Source organism: Aedes albopictus, chromosome 2 (assembly GCF_035046485.1).
Source record: "Aedes albopictus strain Foshan chromosome 2, AalbF5, whole genome shotgun sequence".
NCBI classification, from domain to species: domain Eukaryota; kingdom Metazoa; phylum Arthropoda; class Insecta; order Diptera; family Culicidae; genus Aedes; species Aedes albopictus.
This window is the reverse complement of record NC_085137.1, coordinates 277710238-277731491: the sequence shown is the minus strand read 5'-3', so window position 1 is coordinate 277731491 and position 21254 is coordinate 277710238. Positions and strand designations below refer to the sequence as shown.

The 21254-nt window shown below is 41.0% G+C and overlaps 2 protein-coding genes across 15 annotated transcripts in view; both read left to right on the top strand.

Moving 5' to 3' along the window:
* LOC109398163 (F-actin-uncapping protein LRRC16A) overlaps positions 1–21254 on the top strand; it is a 632161-nt gene that overhangs the window by 489951 nt on the left and 120956 nt on the right. The gene's annotated exons all lie outside the window — the stretch shown is intronic.
* LOC134288109 (uncharacterized) lies at positions 17815–21254 on the top strand. The gene is made up of 2 exons (XM_062851853.1): positions 17815–20865; positions 20926–21254. The coding sequence occupies exon 1, from the start codon at positions 17876–17878 to the stop codon at positions 20717–20719; it is 2844 nt and encodes a 947-aa protein (XP_062707837.1). The 5' UTR covers positions 17815–17875; the 3' UTR covers positions 20720–20865; positions 20926–21254.

Here is a 21254-nt window from a genome sequence, read left to right as displayed (position 1 = left end):
TTACCCCGACAACAACTTTTTTTCTCATTGTTATTATTTTGATAGAGAATTTGATTAGCAATATCAACACAGTTTAGTGAAAAAATCAGAAATGCAGAATAAGCCTCATGTTTTCAGGCATACCTAAGAGGAGATTTATGGAGTCGGAACTAATCTGGGTGTATTATGAGTGTTAAGTTGTGACACGGAGGATAGTGTGTACCGAGGTGTGTACTGCATGTTGCACTTCTTAAACCCCGGCCACAGTCATATAGCTGGTAAATCATCGATAAAGGTGGGGAATCACTCAGTCCGTACGGACAGGGCAAGTCAGGGATGAAACAGGGACTCCACGTTTACAAGATGACTCGAAGAACTAGAACTAGAAACTATCCCTAAAGCACTTTCAAATACCCGCCTTACATCGATCAGGCTCGATGCCAAATCAAAATCCCAGTCCACACCAACCACGAACCTAGCAGCCCCCAACGACTATCCACCCGCTGCGACCGGAGGCCATAAAAACCCAACAAACAACACACTATCCATTACTGTATCTTATAACCCGGTCTAAAACGAATTATCAGCGCATATCAATATTCCTTAGAGTTTTTCAACCATCCCTTAACACCTGTTGTGGCCGAACCGTTCTCGTAAATTGCGGAACACGAAACCTGCCCGGAAAAAATCTAGTTCGGTGAAGGTCAAATTGTCAGAGAAAGATGTTCGGTTTAGTTAGTTTAATTATTAGCTATATAGGTAAACTTATGCTGTTAGGTGCGTAACTACTTGCTGAAATGAGAAGAAAAGATGGGTGTCGTCTCGTCGTTCTGTCTGTCGGTAGCGTTTTCTCACGTATTGATGTCACTTCAATCGCAACTGTGGCCTAAAAAGAAAAAGAATATTGTGATAACTTTTTGTTGTGATTTTTTTTTTTTAGCTGAAAACTAATTCGTTTGTTAATTTTGTTCTGTGCCGTGAATCCGAGAGTTATTTATTGTAACCTGTAACGAGAGAGAAATGAATTAGTGCACATGAATGTATTACTTTCTTAAGCGTTTAATCTTGTTTTTGTGCCGTTTTACATTCCTTCGTATTTTGAATGTTTTGTCTGCGTTTTCGATACATTGCGCAGTAGTAAAGCGGGGGTCTAATTTTTTCCTTGTGGCTTTCTTTACATAGACATTTTCTCCTTGTTCAATTTTTGGGGGATCTTCTTTACTGTTATTGTACTTCTTCATCCTTTTCCTTGCCTTTGACAACTTTTTCCGAACTTTAGAGAAAATTTTGGATGTGGTGGTTGAAATTTCTTCAGGGTTTACGAGATTTTGCTGATTAAAAATGATCTCGTTTGGCGTAAATGAGGTTGAAGAGTGGATTGTTTCGTTGTACAGATTAGTTATTACTCCTATGATTTCGGGAGATGAAAGTTCTGGAAATTTGTGTTTGTTGGTGTTAAATAGCTCTATTACTGTACTGTGAGTTTTTTCGATTTGTCCATTAGACTCCGAGGATGAAGCGAACTCTATTTTTGTACCTAAGTTTGATAGGAACGTTTGTAATTGAATACTTGTAAATGACGCTTCGTGGTCACAGATTATGGTTTTTGGGGTTCTATAGTTTCCAAAATATTTTGTTAATGCTTTTTGAATGTCAACAACGTTTCTTGAGAGTATTTCAATTAGTTGAAGATGTTTTGAGAATGCACATATGAGTGATAAGTAGTAATGTTTGTCTATTCCAAAGATGTCCATGTGTACTCTCTCGAATGGGGCTGTACTTAGTGGTCTGGGAGAAATTTTTATGTTGTATGGTTTCCTGTCGTATTTGTGTTCTGAACATATGTTGCAAGAGTTGATTAAATTTCGAATCTTCGGTACCATTTTTGGGAAGAAAAACGATCTTCTCAACTGGTTTTCAACTTCAGTTATGCCACAATGAGCTCTTTCATGCTCCTTCCTGATGATTTCGTCTTGTTTATCATCTAAACGGATGTCCTCTACTTGAAAATGAGTAATTACAAAATACCCGGAATTACTAAAGTGATTTTTGTAAGAATTTTGAATGAGATTTATTAAAGGTTCTGGGGCAAGGATTGCCATTTGTTTACCGTTGTGGTATTTCTTAAGAATTGTCGTTATAATGTTTTCGTCATAGTATTTCTTGTTTATAATCACTCGTTTAAAATTAGGAAATGGAGATTCCGATGACTCCATGTCCAGTCTAGAAAGCCTTAGAATGATTTGGTTTCTGTAATAGTTAATCTGTCTTTCAGTTGATTTAATAAAATAGTCGTCAGATGTGTTAGCAGAATGTACCGTTTCTAGGTCCTCAGATTGGTCGTCATGTGTGTCGGAATTCTCGATCGTATCTCCGTTATCGGACGTGTTTTCTGAATTTGTAGACTGTGAGTCGGATGAAGGAGAGTTATTGGCCATTGAGTCTTCGTCTGAGTCTTCATCGTTATCCAATTCGTTAGCATTGATTTCGGTTTTTCTGCTGAGCGCGTCAGCAACGACATTAGTTTTTCCAGTTTTATAAATGACGTTGTAATCGTAGTTTTCCAAATCTAAACGCCATCGTATCAGTTTACCATTTTTGTTGGAGTTTTTATGAACGTCAAAGGTTTGTGGTCTGTGACCAGAGTGAACTTATTACCATGCAAATAATGTTTAAATTTATCGACAGCCCATATTATTGCTAAAGCCTCCTTTTCGGTAGTTGAGTAATTTAACTCTGCTTTATTGAGGGTACGGCTAGCAAATGCTATAGGTTTTTCAACTATATTAAACATCTGTGAAAGGACTGCACCGAGCGCATAATTGCTTGCATCGGTGGTCAAAATGAAAGGAAGTTTGAAGTCAGGATAGGATATGATCTGATCTGAAGATATTATGTGTTTTAATTTTTGAAATGCTTCCTGATATTCTCGGTCGTTATGGTTAACATTTTCACCTTTCCAATGCTTCCTGATATTCTCGGTCGTTATGGTTAACATTTTCACCTTTTTTCAGATATTTAGTTAAAGGTTTAGTTATTTTTGAATAATCTCTAATGTATCTACGGTAGTAACCGGTTAATTATAAAAATTGCTTTATTTCTTTTTGGGTTTTTGGTATTTGCCATTCTAGGGTTTGGTTTTACTCCTTCAGGGGTAATAACGTGTCCTAGGAACTCTGTTTCGTGCTTCAAAAATTCGCACTTATCGAGTTGGATTTTCAGGTTATAATCGGACAGCCTTCTTAAAACCAGTGAAATATTCCTAAAGTGGTCCTCTAGATTGTAGCCTACAATGATGATGTCGTCGAGGTATACATAGCATATAGTTCCTATGTATCCTGCGAGGATATTATTCATTGCACGTTGAAACGTGGCTGGGGCGTTTTTTAGCCCAAAGGGCATTCGAGTAAATTCGAAATGTCCTTGTGTCGTCGAAAAAGCAGTTTTTTCTCCATGTTCTGGATCCATTTCAATCTGATGGAAACCAGATTTTAAGTCGATTGTCGTGAAATATATAGATTTCCCAAGATTATCGAGTATTTCCTCTATCTGAGGCATAGGAAATTCATCGTCAATCGTTTTTTCATTGACTTTCCGATAGTCAATTACAACCCTTACCTTTTTTTTGCCTGAAGCATCCATTTTTTTTGGGACTACCCATATGGGTGATGAATAAGGACTCGTGGAATGTTGTATGATGCCATGGTCAAGCATTTCTTTAATTTGATCCTCTACGTCTTTTGTTAAATGGTGCGGGTATCTATACGATTTGGCGTACACCGGTGTACTGTCTTTCGTATTAATTTTGTGCTTTATTGCTGTAGTTGACGTCAGTTTTTCGTCGGTTTTCAGGAGAACTTGTTGATTTGTCAAAATAACGTCTAAAAGTTTTTCTTTTTAGTAATAGTAATAGTATTTTATTGAAAACGGTAGCCTGTTAGTATACATAACTTTTGATCAGGTCAAGGAAGCAACTGCGAGAAGAGGAAAACAAACTTTTACAATAACATTAATCAAAAACTTGAAACAATACAATTACATTGATTAACCTATTTTAGTTTTTACTGGTTAAACAATTATTGAAATTTAATCTAGATTGTACTTCTAAGCGCTGTTTTGAAAGTAGGCAGGGTCGGTTTGCGTTTCGCATCCAGTGGCAGGTCGTTCCAGAGGGAAATGCCAGCTACCAGTATACTTTTCCTGCTAGTATAGGTGTGTCTTGGTACGATGAGAGATTGGGTTCGTTGTTGCTGTCCGTAGACGATGTGTTGTTGAATGTATGCTGGTAGACGTTCATCATAGCCCTGCTTCATGAAGCAGCATGTGCGAAGCCAGTAATTCTCCGGTAGGTCGTGTCCAAGAATGTTGTTCCGGACTGCTGCTGTTGTTTCACGGTGGCGTAGTTTGTGTACGAAACGGATGGTCGATTTGAAGCATTTATGCAGTCGGTCTTTAAGTGTTGCAGATAGTCCGTGGTAGTACACGACATCGCAATACATAAAAATCGGCATAATCACCCCGAATAAAAAATACAGTAGAAAAACCGAATGTTATATTGTAACAGTACTATTTAGAACCATATTTTTACAATAGACACCACTGTAAAAATAAAAATACAAAAACAATAAGATATAATGTTGGATACCATACCGTGAATTGTAAATAAGATTTTTACAATATATTATACAGGTTGTTAAGTATCGTAACAATATAAAAAAATATTTTTCTCCATATATATTTTTTTGCAAAACCATACATTTTATTGTTAATGAATTGTTCAAAATACTGATACGTGGGTTTAAATATACCGTACATTGTATGGTACATGAATGGTTTCAAACAATAAAATGTACCGTAAATAAATTGTTTTTAATTGTAATTTCACTACTGGTTATACATTTAATCAAATGGTTTTGGAATGGTTCTCTTTTGTTATGTTGAATTGTTTTACATTACATAAACCATATATTGTTATATTATCTTGCCATTTTCCTCCTGTTAATGGCATCTTAGGCTAATTAGATTTATTAGAATGCGCTTTGTGAATTCCCAGAGCGTTTTGGATAACCCTTCATATATAGGATCGCCCACGTCTAAGTCTGAGTAGTCTCTGATTGCATTAACAGTTGAAGCTTAGGCTCCCATTCCCCACCAGCCAGATAATCGGGTTTTGCAAACTAAGCATTATTTGTGGCAACACTTTGAGCGGCATGATGGAACTATGCCGAGCGCGCTAAGTGTTATTAGACCACTAATGTAGTTGCATGAAGTGGGTGACGAGGTACATAAGTATCATTACAGCGTGCTTAACCGTTATTGCAATATTGAGGCACCAGTTTGACTAAAGTTTGAAATACATAACAACTCATGAGACAACTGTCAAGTTCGATTCAAATATAAGTTAGGTTGAAAAGCGAACCCGCAGATGAACCTACATTAAAAGTCATTTCAGTGTTCAGTCCAGTCTATATGTTAAAGATGGCTCTACGTCAAAGATAAAGTTTGTCAACCGCATTTGATTCGATTGTGGCCGAAGGCAAGTTCACATGAGAGAAGAGGAGAAAACTCCCCTAAATGCAAATACAGAAAGAATAGTGTTGAAGTGTTGAACTCATCTACTGATTTACGGTAATCTGACCTGCATCTTTCCGGGTTGGCCTACATTGCATTAGTATTTCTCTCATCGCACTCTACACACCTAGCCCGCCCTCGAGCCCGCCATATCTCTTGGACCCCTGCTTGGACCTGCAGTTCTTAGGACATCTGGTTTACCACTGATTTAAACATGTTATTGGCATTAACCCTTTGGGGCCGGAGGGGTCATATATGACCCGGCGATGAAACCAAGCATAACAAACGTGTTCGACACCAGCGAGGTTGCGTCAACAGCGGCGAAAAAAAAACGATTCCAAAAGGTTAAATTGATGTTTCAACTTATTCACTTTTTTTCTTTCCTTTCCTTTGCATCAAAAAAGTCACAAACATCAACATAACAAAGCACGGAAAAAATCTTAAACTGAATAAATCTGGTGTTCGATTTGAATAGGTCGAATCTGCATAGGAATCACAGCAAACATACGATCTATTCAAATCGAACACCAGAAATAATTAAAAATTCATGGAAAAATGTTTCGGAAAAGTGAATGGTTCAAACGTAAGAAAAACAGTTTAATATATTGTTACATGAAAATCCAATGTAAATGTATAGTATAGCGAACCATTTCATTACAATACACTTTATTGTAGCTGGTACACTGTATGGTGCAGGAATGGTTTTCACCATACACCCTATGGTTAGTTTTTATCCGGGACGGCCTGCGCCAACTTAAGCCTTGTGGGAGTGGAGAGCACCGGGGCAAAACGGCGGAAGGTTCTTAGTATATTGTAAACCTTTTGAACCACCACGTTAACTTGATGGGTCCAGGTCATGTTTCTATCGAATTGGACGCCAAGGTTAGTTACTTTATCGGACAGTGGTATAACCTGCCCATCAAAAACGATATCAGTTTGTGGCAAAACTGTACCCGTTTTACAAAAAATGATTGCCTTGGTCTTGATGGGATTGGGATGCAGATAATTCGATTTTGCCCATTGTGTTACAGAGTCGAGATCGTCATTGATGCTGCCCACAAGCCGATCGATTTCTGCAATGGGGCCAGAGATATATATCTGGAGATCGTCCGCATAAGTTGATAGTTACATTGCAGAGTAGTTGGTAGGCTGTTAACGTAAAGACTGAAAAGGAGCGCACTCAAGCGTGAGCCTTGAGGCGTGCCGTCGTCTACTTGGCGTATCGAAGACGTTTTGTTTCCAGCACGTACAGCTTGATGTCGTTGTCCGAGAAACGATGATAAAAGGGCACAAGCATTACGGGAGAATAAAAATTCTTGGTTCAGTTTAGCATCTAGCAGCTGGTGGTTTACGCAGTTGAACGCAAGGGAGAAATCTCCTAGTACCATCACAGTACAGCGGCTGTTATCCAGGTTGCTGTAGATATCATGTGCGACCTTGACAAGAGCTGTTGTGGTGCTGTATCCCTTTCTGTAGCCTGATTGGTGTCGTGCAAGCAAAGGTGGGTTACGAGACTCTAGATGTTCGGTTATCTGGCTAAGAAGGATTTTCTCCAAAACCTTCGATATCGCAGGCAGAACGCTAATGGGGCGGTAGTCCTTAGGGTGAGTGGGACTTGAAGACTTGGGGATGGGCGAGACTAGAGCCAATTTCCATTCAGCAGGATAAGTTTTAGAGTCAATGATGCTGTTGAACAGATGACAGAGCGGGGCGAGGATGAACGGGCTTATCTGTTTGAATAGCGATATTGGAATACCATCACAACCAGTGGCATTCGATTGAATTTCGAAAATTTTGTTACAGACTTCTCTGACATCGGTGTGGTGGAAATCAAACTGGACTGCTCCATGATCGATCTCTGTCCGGTGGTTTGATTCATTCGATGGACTGTTCTGCTGCGCTGTTCGTAGTTGTCGATGCCCTTCAGTGAAAAATCGGTTAAGCTCGTCTAGGTCTGCTTCTTCAGGGATGGGACCCGCCTTCGATGAGTTATGAATACCTTCTCTCCGGAGATTGCACCATAATTTCTTCGCCGGCAATTGATGATCAAAGTGAAGATCTGCGTAACGCTTTTTAGCAGAGAAAATCTTCGTATTGGCAAGGTCACGTTTACGAACATAGTCTTGCCACTGAACATCTCCTCTTCTTCTATTTGGGTTACGCGAGTACAGCTTGAAGGCCAAATCTCTTAGCACAATACAGCGTTTAATTTCCTCAGTAATCCAAGGAGTTCGTGCGTCACGGATTAGGATGGTTCTTTCTGGAGCGTGTGTTTGAAGCAGTGTTTGCAGATGGTTAGTTAGCAGAGCGGTCTTTGTGTTGACGTCGTCGGATTCGTAGAACTGTTGCAAATTAAGTGCCTGGAAATCAGCTTGCAGTTGCGCAGTGTCGATGTTCCGGAAATTCCTTGCTCTGATGGTTTGCTGGGGAGGTCTTACCATCTTGATGTCTGCGATAAGAAAAACCGCTTCGTGGTCGGAGAATGTGGAGGGGAATGCTTTGGACTTCTTGATGATCTGTGGGCGGTTGGTGATGAGCAGGTCGATGGTTGAGGAGGATGTGTCTGTTATTCGGGTGGGACCAGTAGGTAGAATTGTAAGATTGAACGTGTCGTTCAATCTTCTTAGTGCAGAGAGGTTGGCAGAAGCTAGTATTGCTGTTGGGTCAATGTTGAAATCCCCAACGATGTACACCTGATCAAGGTTGAAGTCGAGAAGTTCAATCAGGAGTTATTCATATGATTGATGAAAAACGGGATTAGAGCGCAGAGGATTGTAGAGCACCACAACACCAATATTCATCTGGTTGATTTGGACTTTTACGGCAAGGTATTCCACCCTCGAAGCGATTGGAAGACTAACATCATGTTTGAATTTAATGATCGGTGATGCTTTTATTTGGATTTGGATCCGCGTCCTCGACCGGCTGGCAGGGTGTGTTTGATAAGGTTATACGCAAGAATACGAAGAGGCCCAGCAGGGGAAGATGCTTTTAGTTTGGTTTCGGTTACGGCAAAAAAAATGATAACGACTACCATCTAGCAGAAGTTTCACACCATCGACATGGCGTTCGAGACCTCTGACATTCAGGTGCCCGATTTGGAGGCTTGAGAAATTTTGTTGAGACATATTTACAGTTGTAGCGTCGTTATTGTATCGTCAGCGTGGAAGATGTTAACACAAGGAAGAGGCAGAGGCATCTGCAGATATTGCATCGAAGAATACAGACGAGTCTTCTGTTTTGACAAGCTGTAGAAGATGGTCTGTACTGTTAACGGGTACGTATCTTTCTGCATTAGGTAACAGTATGGACAAGGAATCATTACGGATGAATACAGATTTCACGAGCTTCTGCTGTTTCAGACGAAGAGCTAGGTTTCTGATCCGGAAGGTATTGGGCGAAAGAACCTCGTTGATCGTAAACCTATATTCTTGTTGCGGAACACTTCCGTGTTGTGCTAGATGGGCTTTTTTTGTGGTTTTCGAAATACTTACGGAGAATTGTATCTCTGGATGTTTTACTGTCTAGAATGACAACAATTGTGGGAGTTAGGGATCGATCAGACCACTTAGAAGGTTTGACTTGTAGCCGGAAACAGTTAACCACATTTGCTGACAGATTCTCGAGACCTAGGAAAACCAGTACACTTTTCACTATCTTACGAAGATTTTCGCCTTCAGAGAAAGGGATTTTATTGATTGATATCCTACAGCTGTTGACAGCACTCGAGCAAGTGCCGGCTAGCCTTGCGCCAGTTTCGATTTGGTCCAACTTTTCACCAATACGATCCATCAACGAAATCCGGGTGGCACACTGGTTGTCTGAGTGCTCAGAATTGTGTAGTTTGTTCCGCAACTGGTCCATTTGTTTTTTGGTGGCTAGGCGAATGTTATCTAGCTCCGCCTGAAGTTTGGCCAACTGCGACGTTATTTCACTGATTGTTTTCTTCATTATTTCGATCTCGTTGTTTAACGTTGCGTTGGAACTTTCGGGATGCGCCGTCACTGCTACTTTCGGGATCAGGGAACCTCTGATGGAGCAGTTTTCGCAGTGATAAAGAAAGTCCTGCACTTTTTGCATCCGGATTCACTTTTTTTGACGCAGACGGCATGGAACCAGTTAAGGCATTGATCGCAGTTGATCCAGGTGATAGATGGAGATTTCTTTGCTTTTCTAGCTCCTTTCTTCACAGGTGGACTCGAAAGACCACAGCATCCACAGATATCATCATTTGCCATACTGATTTATGTACAACGCTGACGATTAACAAACACGACACTAACACATACAGTTCCTTTTCAGGTTAGGTTAAAACGACGCGAGAAAGATTCCGGAGTGCAATTTTAAAACCTAGGATTTTTAACGTTTACGATATTTTTCTTGCAAAACTCCACTTTATTCGCGTGACGGAGGATTCACTGGTTACATCGAAGTTACGGAAATGAAAAATCCGATAAATTTGATAACCTAGGAAAAGAAAATAAGCGGAGCTACAAAACACTTGACCGCGCGCGTTTGTTTTGTTTTGTCTGCTCGTTGTCTGTCCCGTTCAAGCTTTGATAAATGTTCAGTCCGTATTAGTTGTTCAATTGTCATTCTGTCTAGCTTAGTCTGTGAATCTAGTGGAATTGGTTCTAGGGTTTCGAAATTGTTTACCGTTAGCGATAGCTTTTCCAATTTCATAGTATTTGGTGTGTAGCGGTGTGTGGTTCTAACTATGATTGTAGTCTTGAAATTTTGAGATTTGTAGGGTCCTGGTTCAATAACGATGTCTTTACTAAGTTTCGTGGGTTTTGGAACAAACCAATCTCCATTTTTGTCAGTTCTCAGTGTAACCACATGGTTGAACTGTTCCGGTGCTTGGCTGATAAAATGTTTTAGATATTTAATGGTTATATTATTAATTTCCAGGGTTTCATTTTCGTAATTAAGTATTCCGTTGTACTTCGAAAGTGTTTTAGATCCTATTAGGCCATCAAAAAAATTGTGAAAATCTAGTTCGTAAAATGAGAGTGGAGGTAGCCTGTCTAATATTTTCAATGTTCCTTTGGAAAATATACTTTTTTCGTTTTTAGCGCATTTCACTGTTTGAGGTTTGATTTTTATCGGGGTTTGAATAATATCAGGTTTCCTGATCTTTGGTTAGATTGGTTGTTATTTTCGGGTTACATTATACGCGGGAAATGTGAATCGCCTTTTGGTTTGGGGGATAGAGTTTGCGTCAAATTTCTATTTGATTCGTTGGAAGTGAATTTGCATAGAAATGCGTATGCGTTCTCTATGCTCTTTGGTTCTGCCGCTTGGACGTAACCAAAGTAGGGTTTCTGCAGTCCGCTTACATAAGCAGCTAAGCTGTACTCATCTATAAAATCGTTTACCGCATCCCAATGTTGATTGTATTTTGGATTTTGTTTTGCCAAAGATTTGATGTTATAAACTAATTGTTTACTTCTTTGGTAGTGTTTACTGATGCTTCCGTCCATTTTATTATGCCATAATTGGCAATTGTAAGTTGAGAGGTCTTGTTTATCTCCCAACGCTGCTATCAAAATATTTTTAATCTCGGCAAATTTTGTGGGATTTCCATTCGTACATAGTACATCCTTCGCGTGTCCCTCAATTTTATTACTTATCGCAGTAAGATAAATTTGAAAAATTTCAGGTGGTACGAGTGTCTGGAATTGCGAAAGAGTGTTCTCAGCTGTTTCCAGCCACCAATTTAGTTGGTTTTTGTTGCCATTGAATGTAGGCAGCAATTTTATAGGGTCGGGGATTCGGAAAGGGTCTCCTGACATTGCTCTCGGTGGACGGTCAGGGTTAACAGACTGGCTGTGTGGCGAACTTGTGCTCCCGTTCTGTATATCATATTGCGCTTGTTTGGCACTTATTATTTCAATGGCTTGCATCATGCGTGCTAGCTGTTCGTTAATTGCCTCAAGTGGGCTAGGTGTGTCATGTTGAGGTTCCATTTTCAGATCCTCTAGCGATAAACACAATTTTTTTATAGGAATGTGAGAATATTCTTCAGATTTCTCACTACTATCTGAATCTGTAAAATCGGTATCTGCGCTTCAGGTCAGAAACGAATTTCTAGCCTTTTTTAAAGCGGTAACCTTGTATTTTTGCATGAAATGCTCACGAAAAATTTTAAGTTACGCTCGAACTCTATCTTGTAGTGGCTCGAGTTGCACAGAAACCGTCTATCTTGTAGTGCGGTATTCTGCTGAGATTTTGTGCCTATCTTGTAGTACACCAAATTTCGTAGCAATTAGTGAGTTCAATTTAGAAGCGCGCGAGTCTCTCTCTTAGAGTGGACTTTGGTGCTCAATAAAAGAAACGCTAATTGGGATGAATTCACTTTCACTAATAATAAATGATATAGACTCACCTCTTACAATCGTGTCCTTTGGTTCGCGGTTGACTCTTGCTGGTATTCCAAATGGTTGACGGCGGGGGGTCCACAACTCCAATGACGGCTATGCCTTTGGCCTGATGCTTTAAATTTCACTTCTTCGCGGGGCCACTAGGCGGAAGGGTATTATTCTTCTGCTACCACTGTTTTAACGTCAACTCACTCAACCGTTTCCGGACGGCTGCGCCAAAAATATGTTGGACCAACAGGTCTTAGAAAAAAAATATTTATTTGAACTAAAACTTAATTACATTTGAACATTATAATACAAACTAACTAAACCGATATCGATAAGAACCGAACGCGTCGCGATCTAGAAATTGAATGAATTATGATACCGAGTTGCCTACCAACTGTACTCAATACTCCTAACTGCTGACTAAGCTGGGTGAAGTCCACCGGTCAGATTGCTGATGTCTGCAGTGGCGCGATCGAATAAATTGGGCCATTGGTTTAGGAATGCTGAGCTTGCTGTTATCCAGTATATATATATATATATATATATATATATATATATATATATATATATATATATATATATATATATATATATATATATATATATATATATATATATATATATATATACATACTAGCTGTCCCGGCAAACTTCGTCTTGCCGTCTTGTGGTGGTTTGACAACTGTTGAGTTCAAAATAACACGGCACTCTAGATTGGTTTCATTTCGATCGTGTTGATTTATTTCCCAGTTCATACAAAATCAGTATTTTATCAATATTCTTACTTTTCTAGTTGATTTTCGTAGCTTTTTGTACATATAAACACAGCCACCACGAATACGAACCAGGCCCGGATTTAAGGGGGGGCAATGGGGGCAAGTGCCCCGGGCCCCCCGTTTGAAGGGGCCCCCCAAGATTCCTGAAGCACTATATGTATTTTGTTCAACGAACTCATGTCCTAGAGTAATTGTAATTGAGTTACCAAAAGTATCGAGATTATTTTATAATCTGAAATTTTACTTGAGAGTAAATCGAAATCCTAAACTACATGATTTTTGGTGCACTGACACTATTTTTAAAATAGATTTACATTTTTTTTGATATTTTCTACAATATGAGCTGCCATTCTAAAACCATAAAACTGTTTTGTCAATTTATTTATAAATGCAAAATAATTGAAATTAAAAAAAACAACAACCACTAAACGATTCAATTGTTTCTCCAGAGAGGTATACAATATTCAACAATTGGATAGAAAGAACTTTCTTGTTTATTTTGGCGTACACGAGTTTCTCAAAAACCTCTTGAAAGTTTGCATTGAGTTCCGTAAAAAAATGAAAAACGTTTCTTAACCAAACCAAAGATTATTTTTTAAGAGTAATCTAAACGATGTTTGAGTATCAGTAAAAATGTCATTTCATTGATAGTTTAACAATTCAATCACTTATTTGACAATGATTGTGCATGCTTCTGTTCATTATACGATTATATTCTAAAAACACCTACTTAATACCCATCTGGCTCAGTTCGTTGTGGACGGATGTTTTTTTATGGGAAAGATATGATAATTATTAAAAGAGATGTTTAGGAAATTCTGATCAGTTTTGGAAACCTAAAACATCTCGGAGCAATGGTTTTACATATCTATATTTTGGGTTTCACCGACGTTTTGAGAATTTATTGCTACAGTTGCCCCCTAAAGACCTAACTTTTTTCATTATAAGTCTTGAAGTACTCGTATAATATTGCAATCGCAAAAAAACAGTAAAAATTTAAAAAATACGAATTACACAACATTGACAAAAAAATAAATATAAGGTTTACATCTTTAAAATCTTGCTTTTGGGGGCCTACTCTAAATAGTTTGCCCCGGGCCCACACTGTTGCGGATGGCCCAAAAACGTGATCGAAATTGTTTTGACCATGAAAACATGATATTTGATCTTTGGTGTCTTCGGAAAAGTTTTTCTATAAAATAAGCCCTAATTTATGGAAATATCAGTTTTGTGATCAATCCCCCTAAAAGTGAGAAACGGTTTCTAACTTTTTTATTTGTAAACTAAAAAAATATGTTTGTTCAGAGAAGTTGTTGCGTCGAGCGAACGATAGGCCCTTTACAGAGTTAGATCGTCTCAATGTGACACACTATTGAGCGAATGTGTCAAAAAGAAAATTCGATAGAAACGAGAAAATGCGTTCGGGTTTCATAAAGTGAATTTTCTGTACTAGTTATTTCGAAAAACAACCATATGAATTTCCTAATTTTAAGTGAATTTGAGTAGTAAACTCGAACAATTTGTTTCATATACTGAACTCTAGACATAGTGGTAAAAAAGAACGTTTTATTCTGAAGATGCGTTATATAACTAAAAGTTTCATATTTCTCTTTAGAAACCCACAAGCAAATGCTCAGGGGCATGAATTACTCTAGGCTAACAGATTAAAAACTTATCTAATCAGTGAAGAATTGTAAGTTGGACTAGCACTGAAGTGAATATTATGTTCTATAAGGTTTCTCCTTCTTTTTAGTAGCTCTATACAAGCTTCCAAGTCATCAAAGTGCGTTGCTAATAGGCCAATTGAAGACCAATTTGTAAGGTTAAGTATACTATATTGTACCTGTCGTAAATAACAATGAAATACATTTCAGTCGAGTTGCTTGGTAAAACCCAACTACGAGAAGTTTTCACAAGCTCGAAAATTGCTGCGCACAGGATGAGCGGGAAATATTCTAGGGCATCAGCGCCGTCATCGCCGCAGGGATGTAAAGGATGCGATCGGCCTATCCATGCAGATAACATGGTAGCCTGCGATCAGTGCAATAACTGGTGGCATTTTGATTGCGCTGGAGTACAAGCCTCAATAAGCGAAAGATCCTGGATCTGTATGAATTGTACTGAGTGCCGCAGATCCCTGAGGTCATTTAAATCAACCAGTTCTAATGCTCGTCTACGTTTACGACAACTTGTGGAAGTTAAGGCCCTTGAGGACCGCATTCAACTGGAAAAGGCTGAAAGAGATCGAGCTTACCTGGCACAAAAGCATCAATTGGAGACTGAAATTGAGTCAGAAGGTACGGAAACATGTAGCAGCCGAAGCTCAGGTACTTCCCAGAGTCGTCGTAGATCTCTTCAAGATTGGGTATCAGAGCAGAATTATTCTTTGGAAGGCGCTGTTGGTGGCTTGGTACTGGCCGAATCGGGACCGTCGTCCGTAATACCAGCTCCAGCTCGAAACACAGGTGCAATCCCGAAAAGTGTCACTGCAAATCTCCAATCCACACCCATTTTTACGTCGACTGCAGAATTACCGATAGCACCGCGACGGGTAACAATGGCGACTGCGCGAAGCATAGATCCTGACGGTTTCGCACAAGAGAGCAACTGCCGCAAGACTTACAAGTGTCGGTAAACGATAACTTGTTGAACATACAGCATGTATCATCGAAGCATTCCATCCGCAATCAGCATCGTCGTGTTCCAATAGATTCGTCCGCTGGTCAAACAATTCCCTTGGCTCCACCGAATAGTACGTTCGGCACACTGGAACCAATCGGCTACATAAACCAAACGATGAACCAGGAGCTACCTACGGCAGTACAACAACGGAGTATGGAATCCCATCGATCTTCGTGTGGGGAATATCAACAAGGTTTCGTAAATCTACCATCCACACCTCTACAACCAGAACGGTCTCTCCACACATTCGAGCTAGCTGTGTCTCAAAATCAGCGCAGCACTCCTCAGCCTGCACCAAGGCAACAATACGCTGTCGATGGAGTAACTCAGCGTCAATGTCAGCATGGTAGTGTTCAGTTTCGCTCTACACATAGACATGCTCCATCGAATGAGCACCTGAGTAGCCACCAACAATTTGCTTCGGCACGACACTCGTGCAACAATGATGCCGATGGCCAAATAATACACGACTCTCTATTGTCTGATGATCACCACCACCACGTTACGCAACCAAATCAACACCAGCGCGTCGTCGGAGATAATTGCCCATCACGACGAAGTTTCGATCCGTATGGCTATCAACGATCTGTTTGTCAACAATCCCATCCAGTACAGCCGCCCCCGTCGATGGAACCAGTCGCTGCGATCACCGCACAGCAACTCGCTGCTAGACAGGTAGTTCCTAGAGAATTACCTAAATTTTCTGGCGACCCTTTGGAATGGCCAATGTTCCTTCAAGCGTTCGAGACAACCACGCAATTATGTGGTATACAACCTGACGAGAACTTGGCCAGGCTTCAAAAATCGCTCGTTGGAAGTGCCCGCAAAAAGGTTTTAAGTATCCTTACCCTGCCAGCCGCCGTACCGAATATAATAGCAACATTGCGGGATGAATGTGGTCGACCTGATCAGTTGGTACACCGTTTGCTGATAAAAGTGAGAAGTGCACCACACCCAAGCATCAACAAATTGGACACGATCATCACGTTTGGACGCGAGGTCAGCAACCTTGTGACCTATATTGAAGCTGCAAATCTACAGGCCCATTTGTCCAATCCTATGCTGCTTTCAGAGTTGGTGTCTAAACTTCCGCCCAACTTGCGACTCGATTGGGGATTGCGTTCACGGACAACTGGAGATGTGTCATTAAAAGCGTTTAGTGACTTCGTATCTATGATTCGATCCGCTGCGTGTCAAGTATCGTTACCGTCAGAGCAGTTTCAAACGGAAGATATGCCAACGAGAAGGAAGGACAAGCAGAGTTTCATCAATGCTCATGTATCAGATGAACTTGAAACATCTAAAACTGCAAACTCTCCGCACTCCAACGTGAGAACTTGCGTTGTATGCGACCAAACTGGACATAAACTGCGCGACTGTGATAAGTTTAGAAACTCGACGATGGAAGAAAGGAAAAGACTAGTGGATCAATATAACTTGTGTCAGCGTTGTCTGGTGGGACATGGTAAGTGGCCTTGTCGTACTAAGCAACCGTGCGGGTTTGATGGATGCTCCGAGATGCACCACAGATTGCTACACTCCGACCGTGTCGTATCAAAAGAAAACACGGTAGGTTCATCAGCACTAGTTTCCACTCACAACAGCTTGTTGCATTCAACATTCTTCAAGATTCTTCCTGCTACGTTGTACGGAGCCGGTAAAACAATCCGGACATATGCCTTTCTTGACGACGGGTCGAGTCATACACTGTTAGACCAAGATTTGGCGGACGAACTAGGTCTCGGTGGTGAGGCTGTTCCACTTTGCCTTCAATGGACTGGGAATGTTACAAGGACCGAATCTAATTCGAGACGAGTTAGTCTGAGCATTTCAAACGTCAACAGCGAGTCTCCTCAATACGATATGTCCGATGTTCGCACCGTTAAGAAGCTCAACCTCCCTCGGCAGACTATGGACTACAAGCAGTTATCCAGCCAGTTCCCTTACTTGCATGGATTGCCGATTGCAAGTTATGCCGATGCTGTTCCACGAATACTCATTGGTGCAAACAATGCGAACTTGATTCTGACATTGGACCGCCGGGAAAGAAGGATAGGAGAGCCAGTCGCTACAAAAACGCGACTTGGTTGGACTGTATTCGGCGGAGTACGATCCACCACTGAACCTGCCAACCTCATGTTTCATGTTTGTGAATGTTCACCAGATGATACGTTACATGAGCTTGTTAAGGATTATTTCACCGTGGAAAATATCGGGATTAACGGACCAATTCTGGAATCGGTGGAAGACCAGCGTGCGAGAAGCATTTTGGAAGAGACGACAAAACGCACATCTACTGGCAGATTTGAAACTGGTTTGCTGTGGTGTACTGACGACATCGATATGCCGAATAGCTACCCTATGGCAGTGAGGCGTCTAAGATGTCTTGAAAGAAAGCTACAAAAGGAGCCGGAATTGCGGAAAAAAGTCGATTGTTAGATTGGCGAATATCTACAGTTAGGGTATGCACACATCGCTACTGATGAGGAACTTCGAATGTCGGATCCTAAGCGTACCTGGTACTTACCTTTAGGAGTGGTGAGACATCCCCGTAAACCTGACAAAGTTCGCGTTGTGTGGGACGCAGCCGCGACAGTGAATGGCGTTTCATTAAATTCACTTCTCTTGCCTGGGCCTGATCTGCTGACACCTCTGATGACAGTTTTATGCCAGTTCCGTCAACGACAATATGCTGTCTCGGCGGATATTCGTCAGATGTTCCACCAACCTATCATTAGACAAGAGGATCGACAAGTACAACGTTTCCTGTACCGCACCGACGTCCAGTCTAGCCCTACGGTATATGTTCTAGATGTCGCCACTTTCGGCGCGACATGCTCGCCATGTTCAGCGCAATATGCTAAAAACTTAAATGCATCCGAATACCGCACTAGCCTTCCAGAAGCAGCAGAGGCTGTTATCAAGAACACATACGTTGATGACTATCTAGATTCTCGGGACACCATTGAAGAAGCTGTTAAACTGTCGTTGGAAGTACGAATGATCAATTCCAAAGCTGGGTTCGATCTCAGAAATTGGAAGTCAAACTCTAAAGAAATTCTGCGTCATGTTGGCGTAGAATGTCTGGAGTCGGAGAAAAATTTTGCCGTAGAGAAATCGACACCAATGGAGCGAGTCCTAGGAATGTCATGGATGACAGATGATGACATATTCGTGTTCTCAGCTCAATTTCGAGAGGATCTACAACATGTTCTATCCGGAAACATCGTTCCCACAAAGCGTCAAGTTTTGAGGGTAGTAATGAGCTACTTCGACCCGCTTGGAATAATTACCAACTATACTATCCAAGGAAGGATACTTCTTCAAGATATTTGGCGCTCTAATGTCAAGTGGGATGACCCCATCACCGATGCAGACTTCTCGAACTGGCAACGATGGGTAATGCTGGCTCCACAGCTCAACAGAGTTGCAATTTCTCGTTGTTACTTCCCAAATTACGAAATAAGCAGCTACGATTCACTTCAACTGCACGTTTTTGTTGATGCGGGGGATCAAGCTTACGGTGCTGTCGCATATTTTCGTATTGTTGAACGCGGAATACCACGATGTGCTCTGGTAGCCGCAAAAGCCAAAGTAACATCGTTGAAGCCTCTTTCTACTCCACGATGCGAGCTCAATGCTAGTGTTATAGGAGTTCGGCTTATGAAAACGATTGAGAACAATCACTCGCTTAGAATCAAAAAACGCTTTTTGTGGACCGATTCAACAACTGTTCTGTCTTGGATTCGTGCTGATCCTCGTAAATATAGACAGTACGTGGCACTTAGAGTTTCCGAAATACTTTCTGAAAGCCACGTAAGCGAATGGTATTGGATTGCTACATCGAAGAACGTCGCTGACAAAACAACCAAATGGGGTCATGGACCAGACTTTGAACCGAATAGCGAATGGTACAGTGGACCAAGTTTTCTTCTTCAGCCCGAAAATGAATGGACTTTGAAGCAGCCATGCATCGTAGACCCACCAGAGGAGCTCAAAGTAATCAACGTTCATCAGGAAGCATCCATTGACCCAGTAGTGGACTTCGCAAAGTTTTCCCAACTTCAATCGTTATTAAGAAGGTTGGCCTACCTTCACCATTTTCGACGGCGTTGCAGTATCAAACAAAGAGTTTCATCGACTAAAGGCAAAGTAGTGTTATCCCAAGAAGATTTCGAAGCTGCTGAGAGGAGTTTGTGGAAAATAATCCAGCTGCAAGAGTTTCCGCACGAGATTTTTGTCCTTAGACGGAACGCCATTTTACCGATGAATGAGCGAGTACGTTTGGAAAAATCAAGTTCCTTGTCAAAATCATCCCCCTTCATCGATGATGACGGAATACTGCGTGTTCAGAGCCGAATCGATCCTGCAGCAGCATACTATGCTTTCAACTTCCGGAATCCCATCATACTTCCGAAACATAACCACGTGACGGACTTGTTAGTGTTACATTACCACCAAAAGTTTGGACACGCCAATGTGGAAATCGTCGTGAACGAGTTACGACAGCGGTACTACATTACTAGACTTCGGACTGTCGTGAAGAAAATAGTGAAACAGTGCATGTGGTGTCGCGTATATCGAGCAGTTCCACATCCACCCAAAATGGCGGCTTTGCCTCAACCACGGGTTCAACCTTACGTTCGACCGTTTTCGTTCGTGGGATTGGACTATTTCGGACCAATGATTATCAAGAGGGGCCGCACAAATATTAAGCGCTGGGTGGCACTGTTCACTTGCCTTACCGTGAGGGCGGTGCATTTAGAGGTGGTACATTCATTGTCTACAGAATCGTGCAAAATGGCAATACGACGCTTTATTGCACGGCGAGGCGCACCTCGGGAGATTTTTAGCGACAATGGCACTAATTTTCGCGGGGCCGCTCGAGACCTGGCAGAAGAAATCCGCAATATCAACAGCAAAGTTGCATCTACCTTCACTAATGCAGATACTAAGTGGACCTTCACTCCACCATCCGCGCCTCATATGGGAGGAGTGTGGGAGCGAAAGGTTCGCTCCATAAAGGAGGCTTTAAAATCGTTGTGTCATCGTGATAAACTCGACGATGAGGAGTTTTGTAACCGATGGTTCCATAAATTGCCTTGTGACTCCATCACAAATAAACAAGAATCATTAACTCCTGAATACAACCCTGTGATATGCTCACCATGCTCAGAGAGAGAAATAAAAACTCTCACACTCACACAATCCCAACCCTTTCCAACGGTACCACTCACCAACCAGCATTCTATGAACAGCGGTTTGAGCGCCGGCAAAAGATCCCAGCCGAAGCAGCAATCCAGAGGCATGGCCAGGGGGCGGTGGTACTCAAGAGAGTAATCAATATTTAAATACGGCAAATTCGGGTTTGCTCGTAGGATTAAGGGAATTTTGAGTCCGATCTCGGCTTGCTAGCTTTAGCCAGTTCAATTTCGCTCTGAACATACAGCGAGCAGTAAGTGCGCGTCGGATGTACAGTTTCTAATGTTCGTTGAAATAGTGTCCTAGTAGTGATTTTTCAATAATTTGTCTGTCCTTTATTTTAGATCTAGTACCGCTAAAAGCCTTAAAGCTAAAATTAGTAGTGTTAGTTAGTTAAAAATAATAAATAAAAGTGGTTAGTGGTGTTAGACAGACGGGAAAAAGTGTTAAAAAAAGTCTAAAATTCTATTGTGTTAATATAGGGTAGTTGCACCAAATATAAAGCAAGCACCACAACCTACACCGAAACAAACTATAAAACACATAAGAAAAAGGTAAAAACATGCAAAAACTAGTGATTCCTTGTAAAAACTTGTTAAAAATATGTCCTAAACATTGTTAAAATGCGGTTTTGTAAGGAAAAGTGGTATATGTGGCAGAAGATTAATAAGCG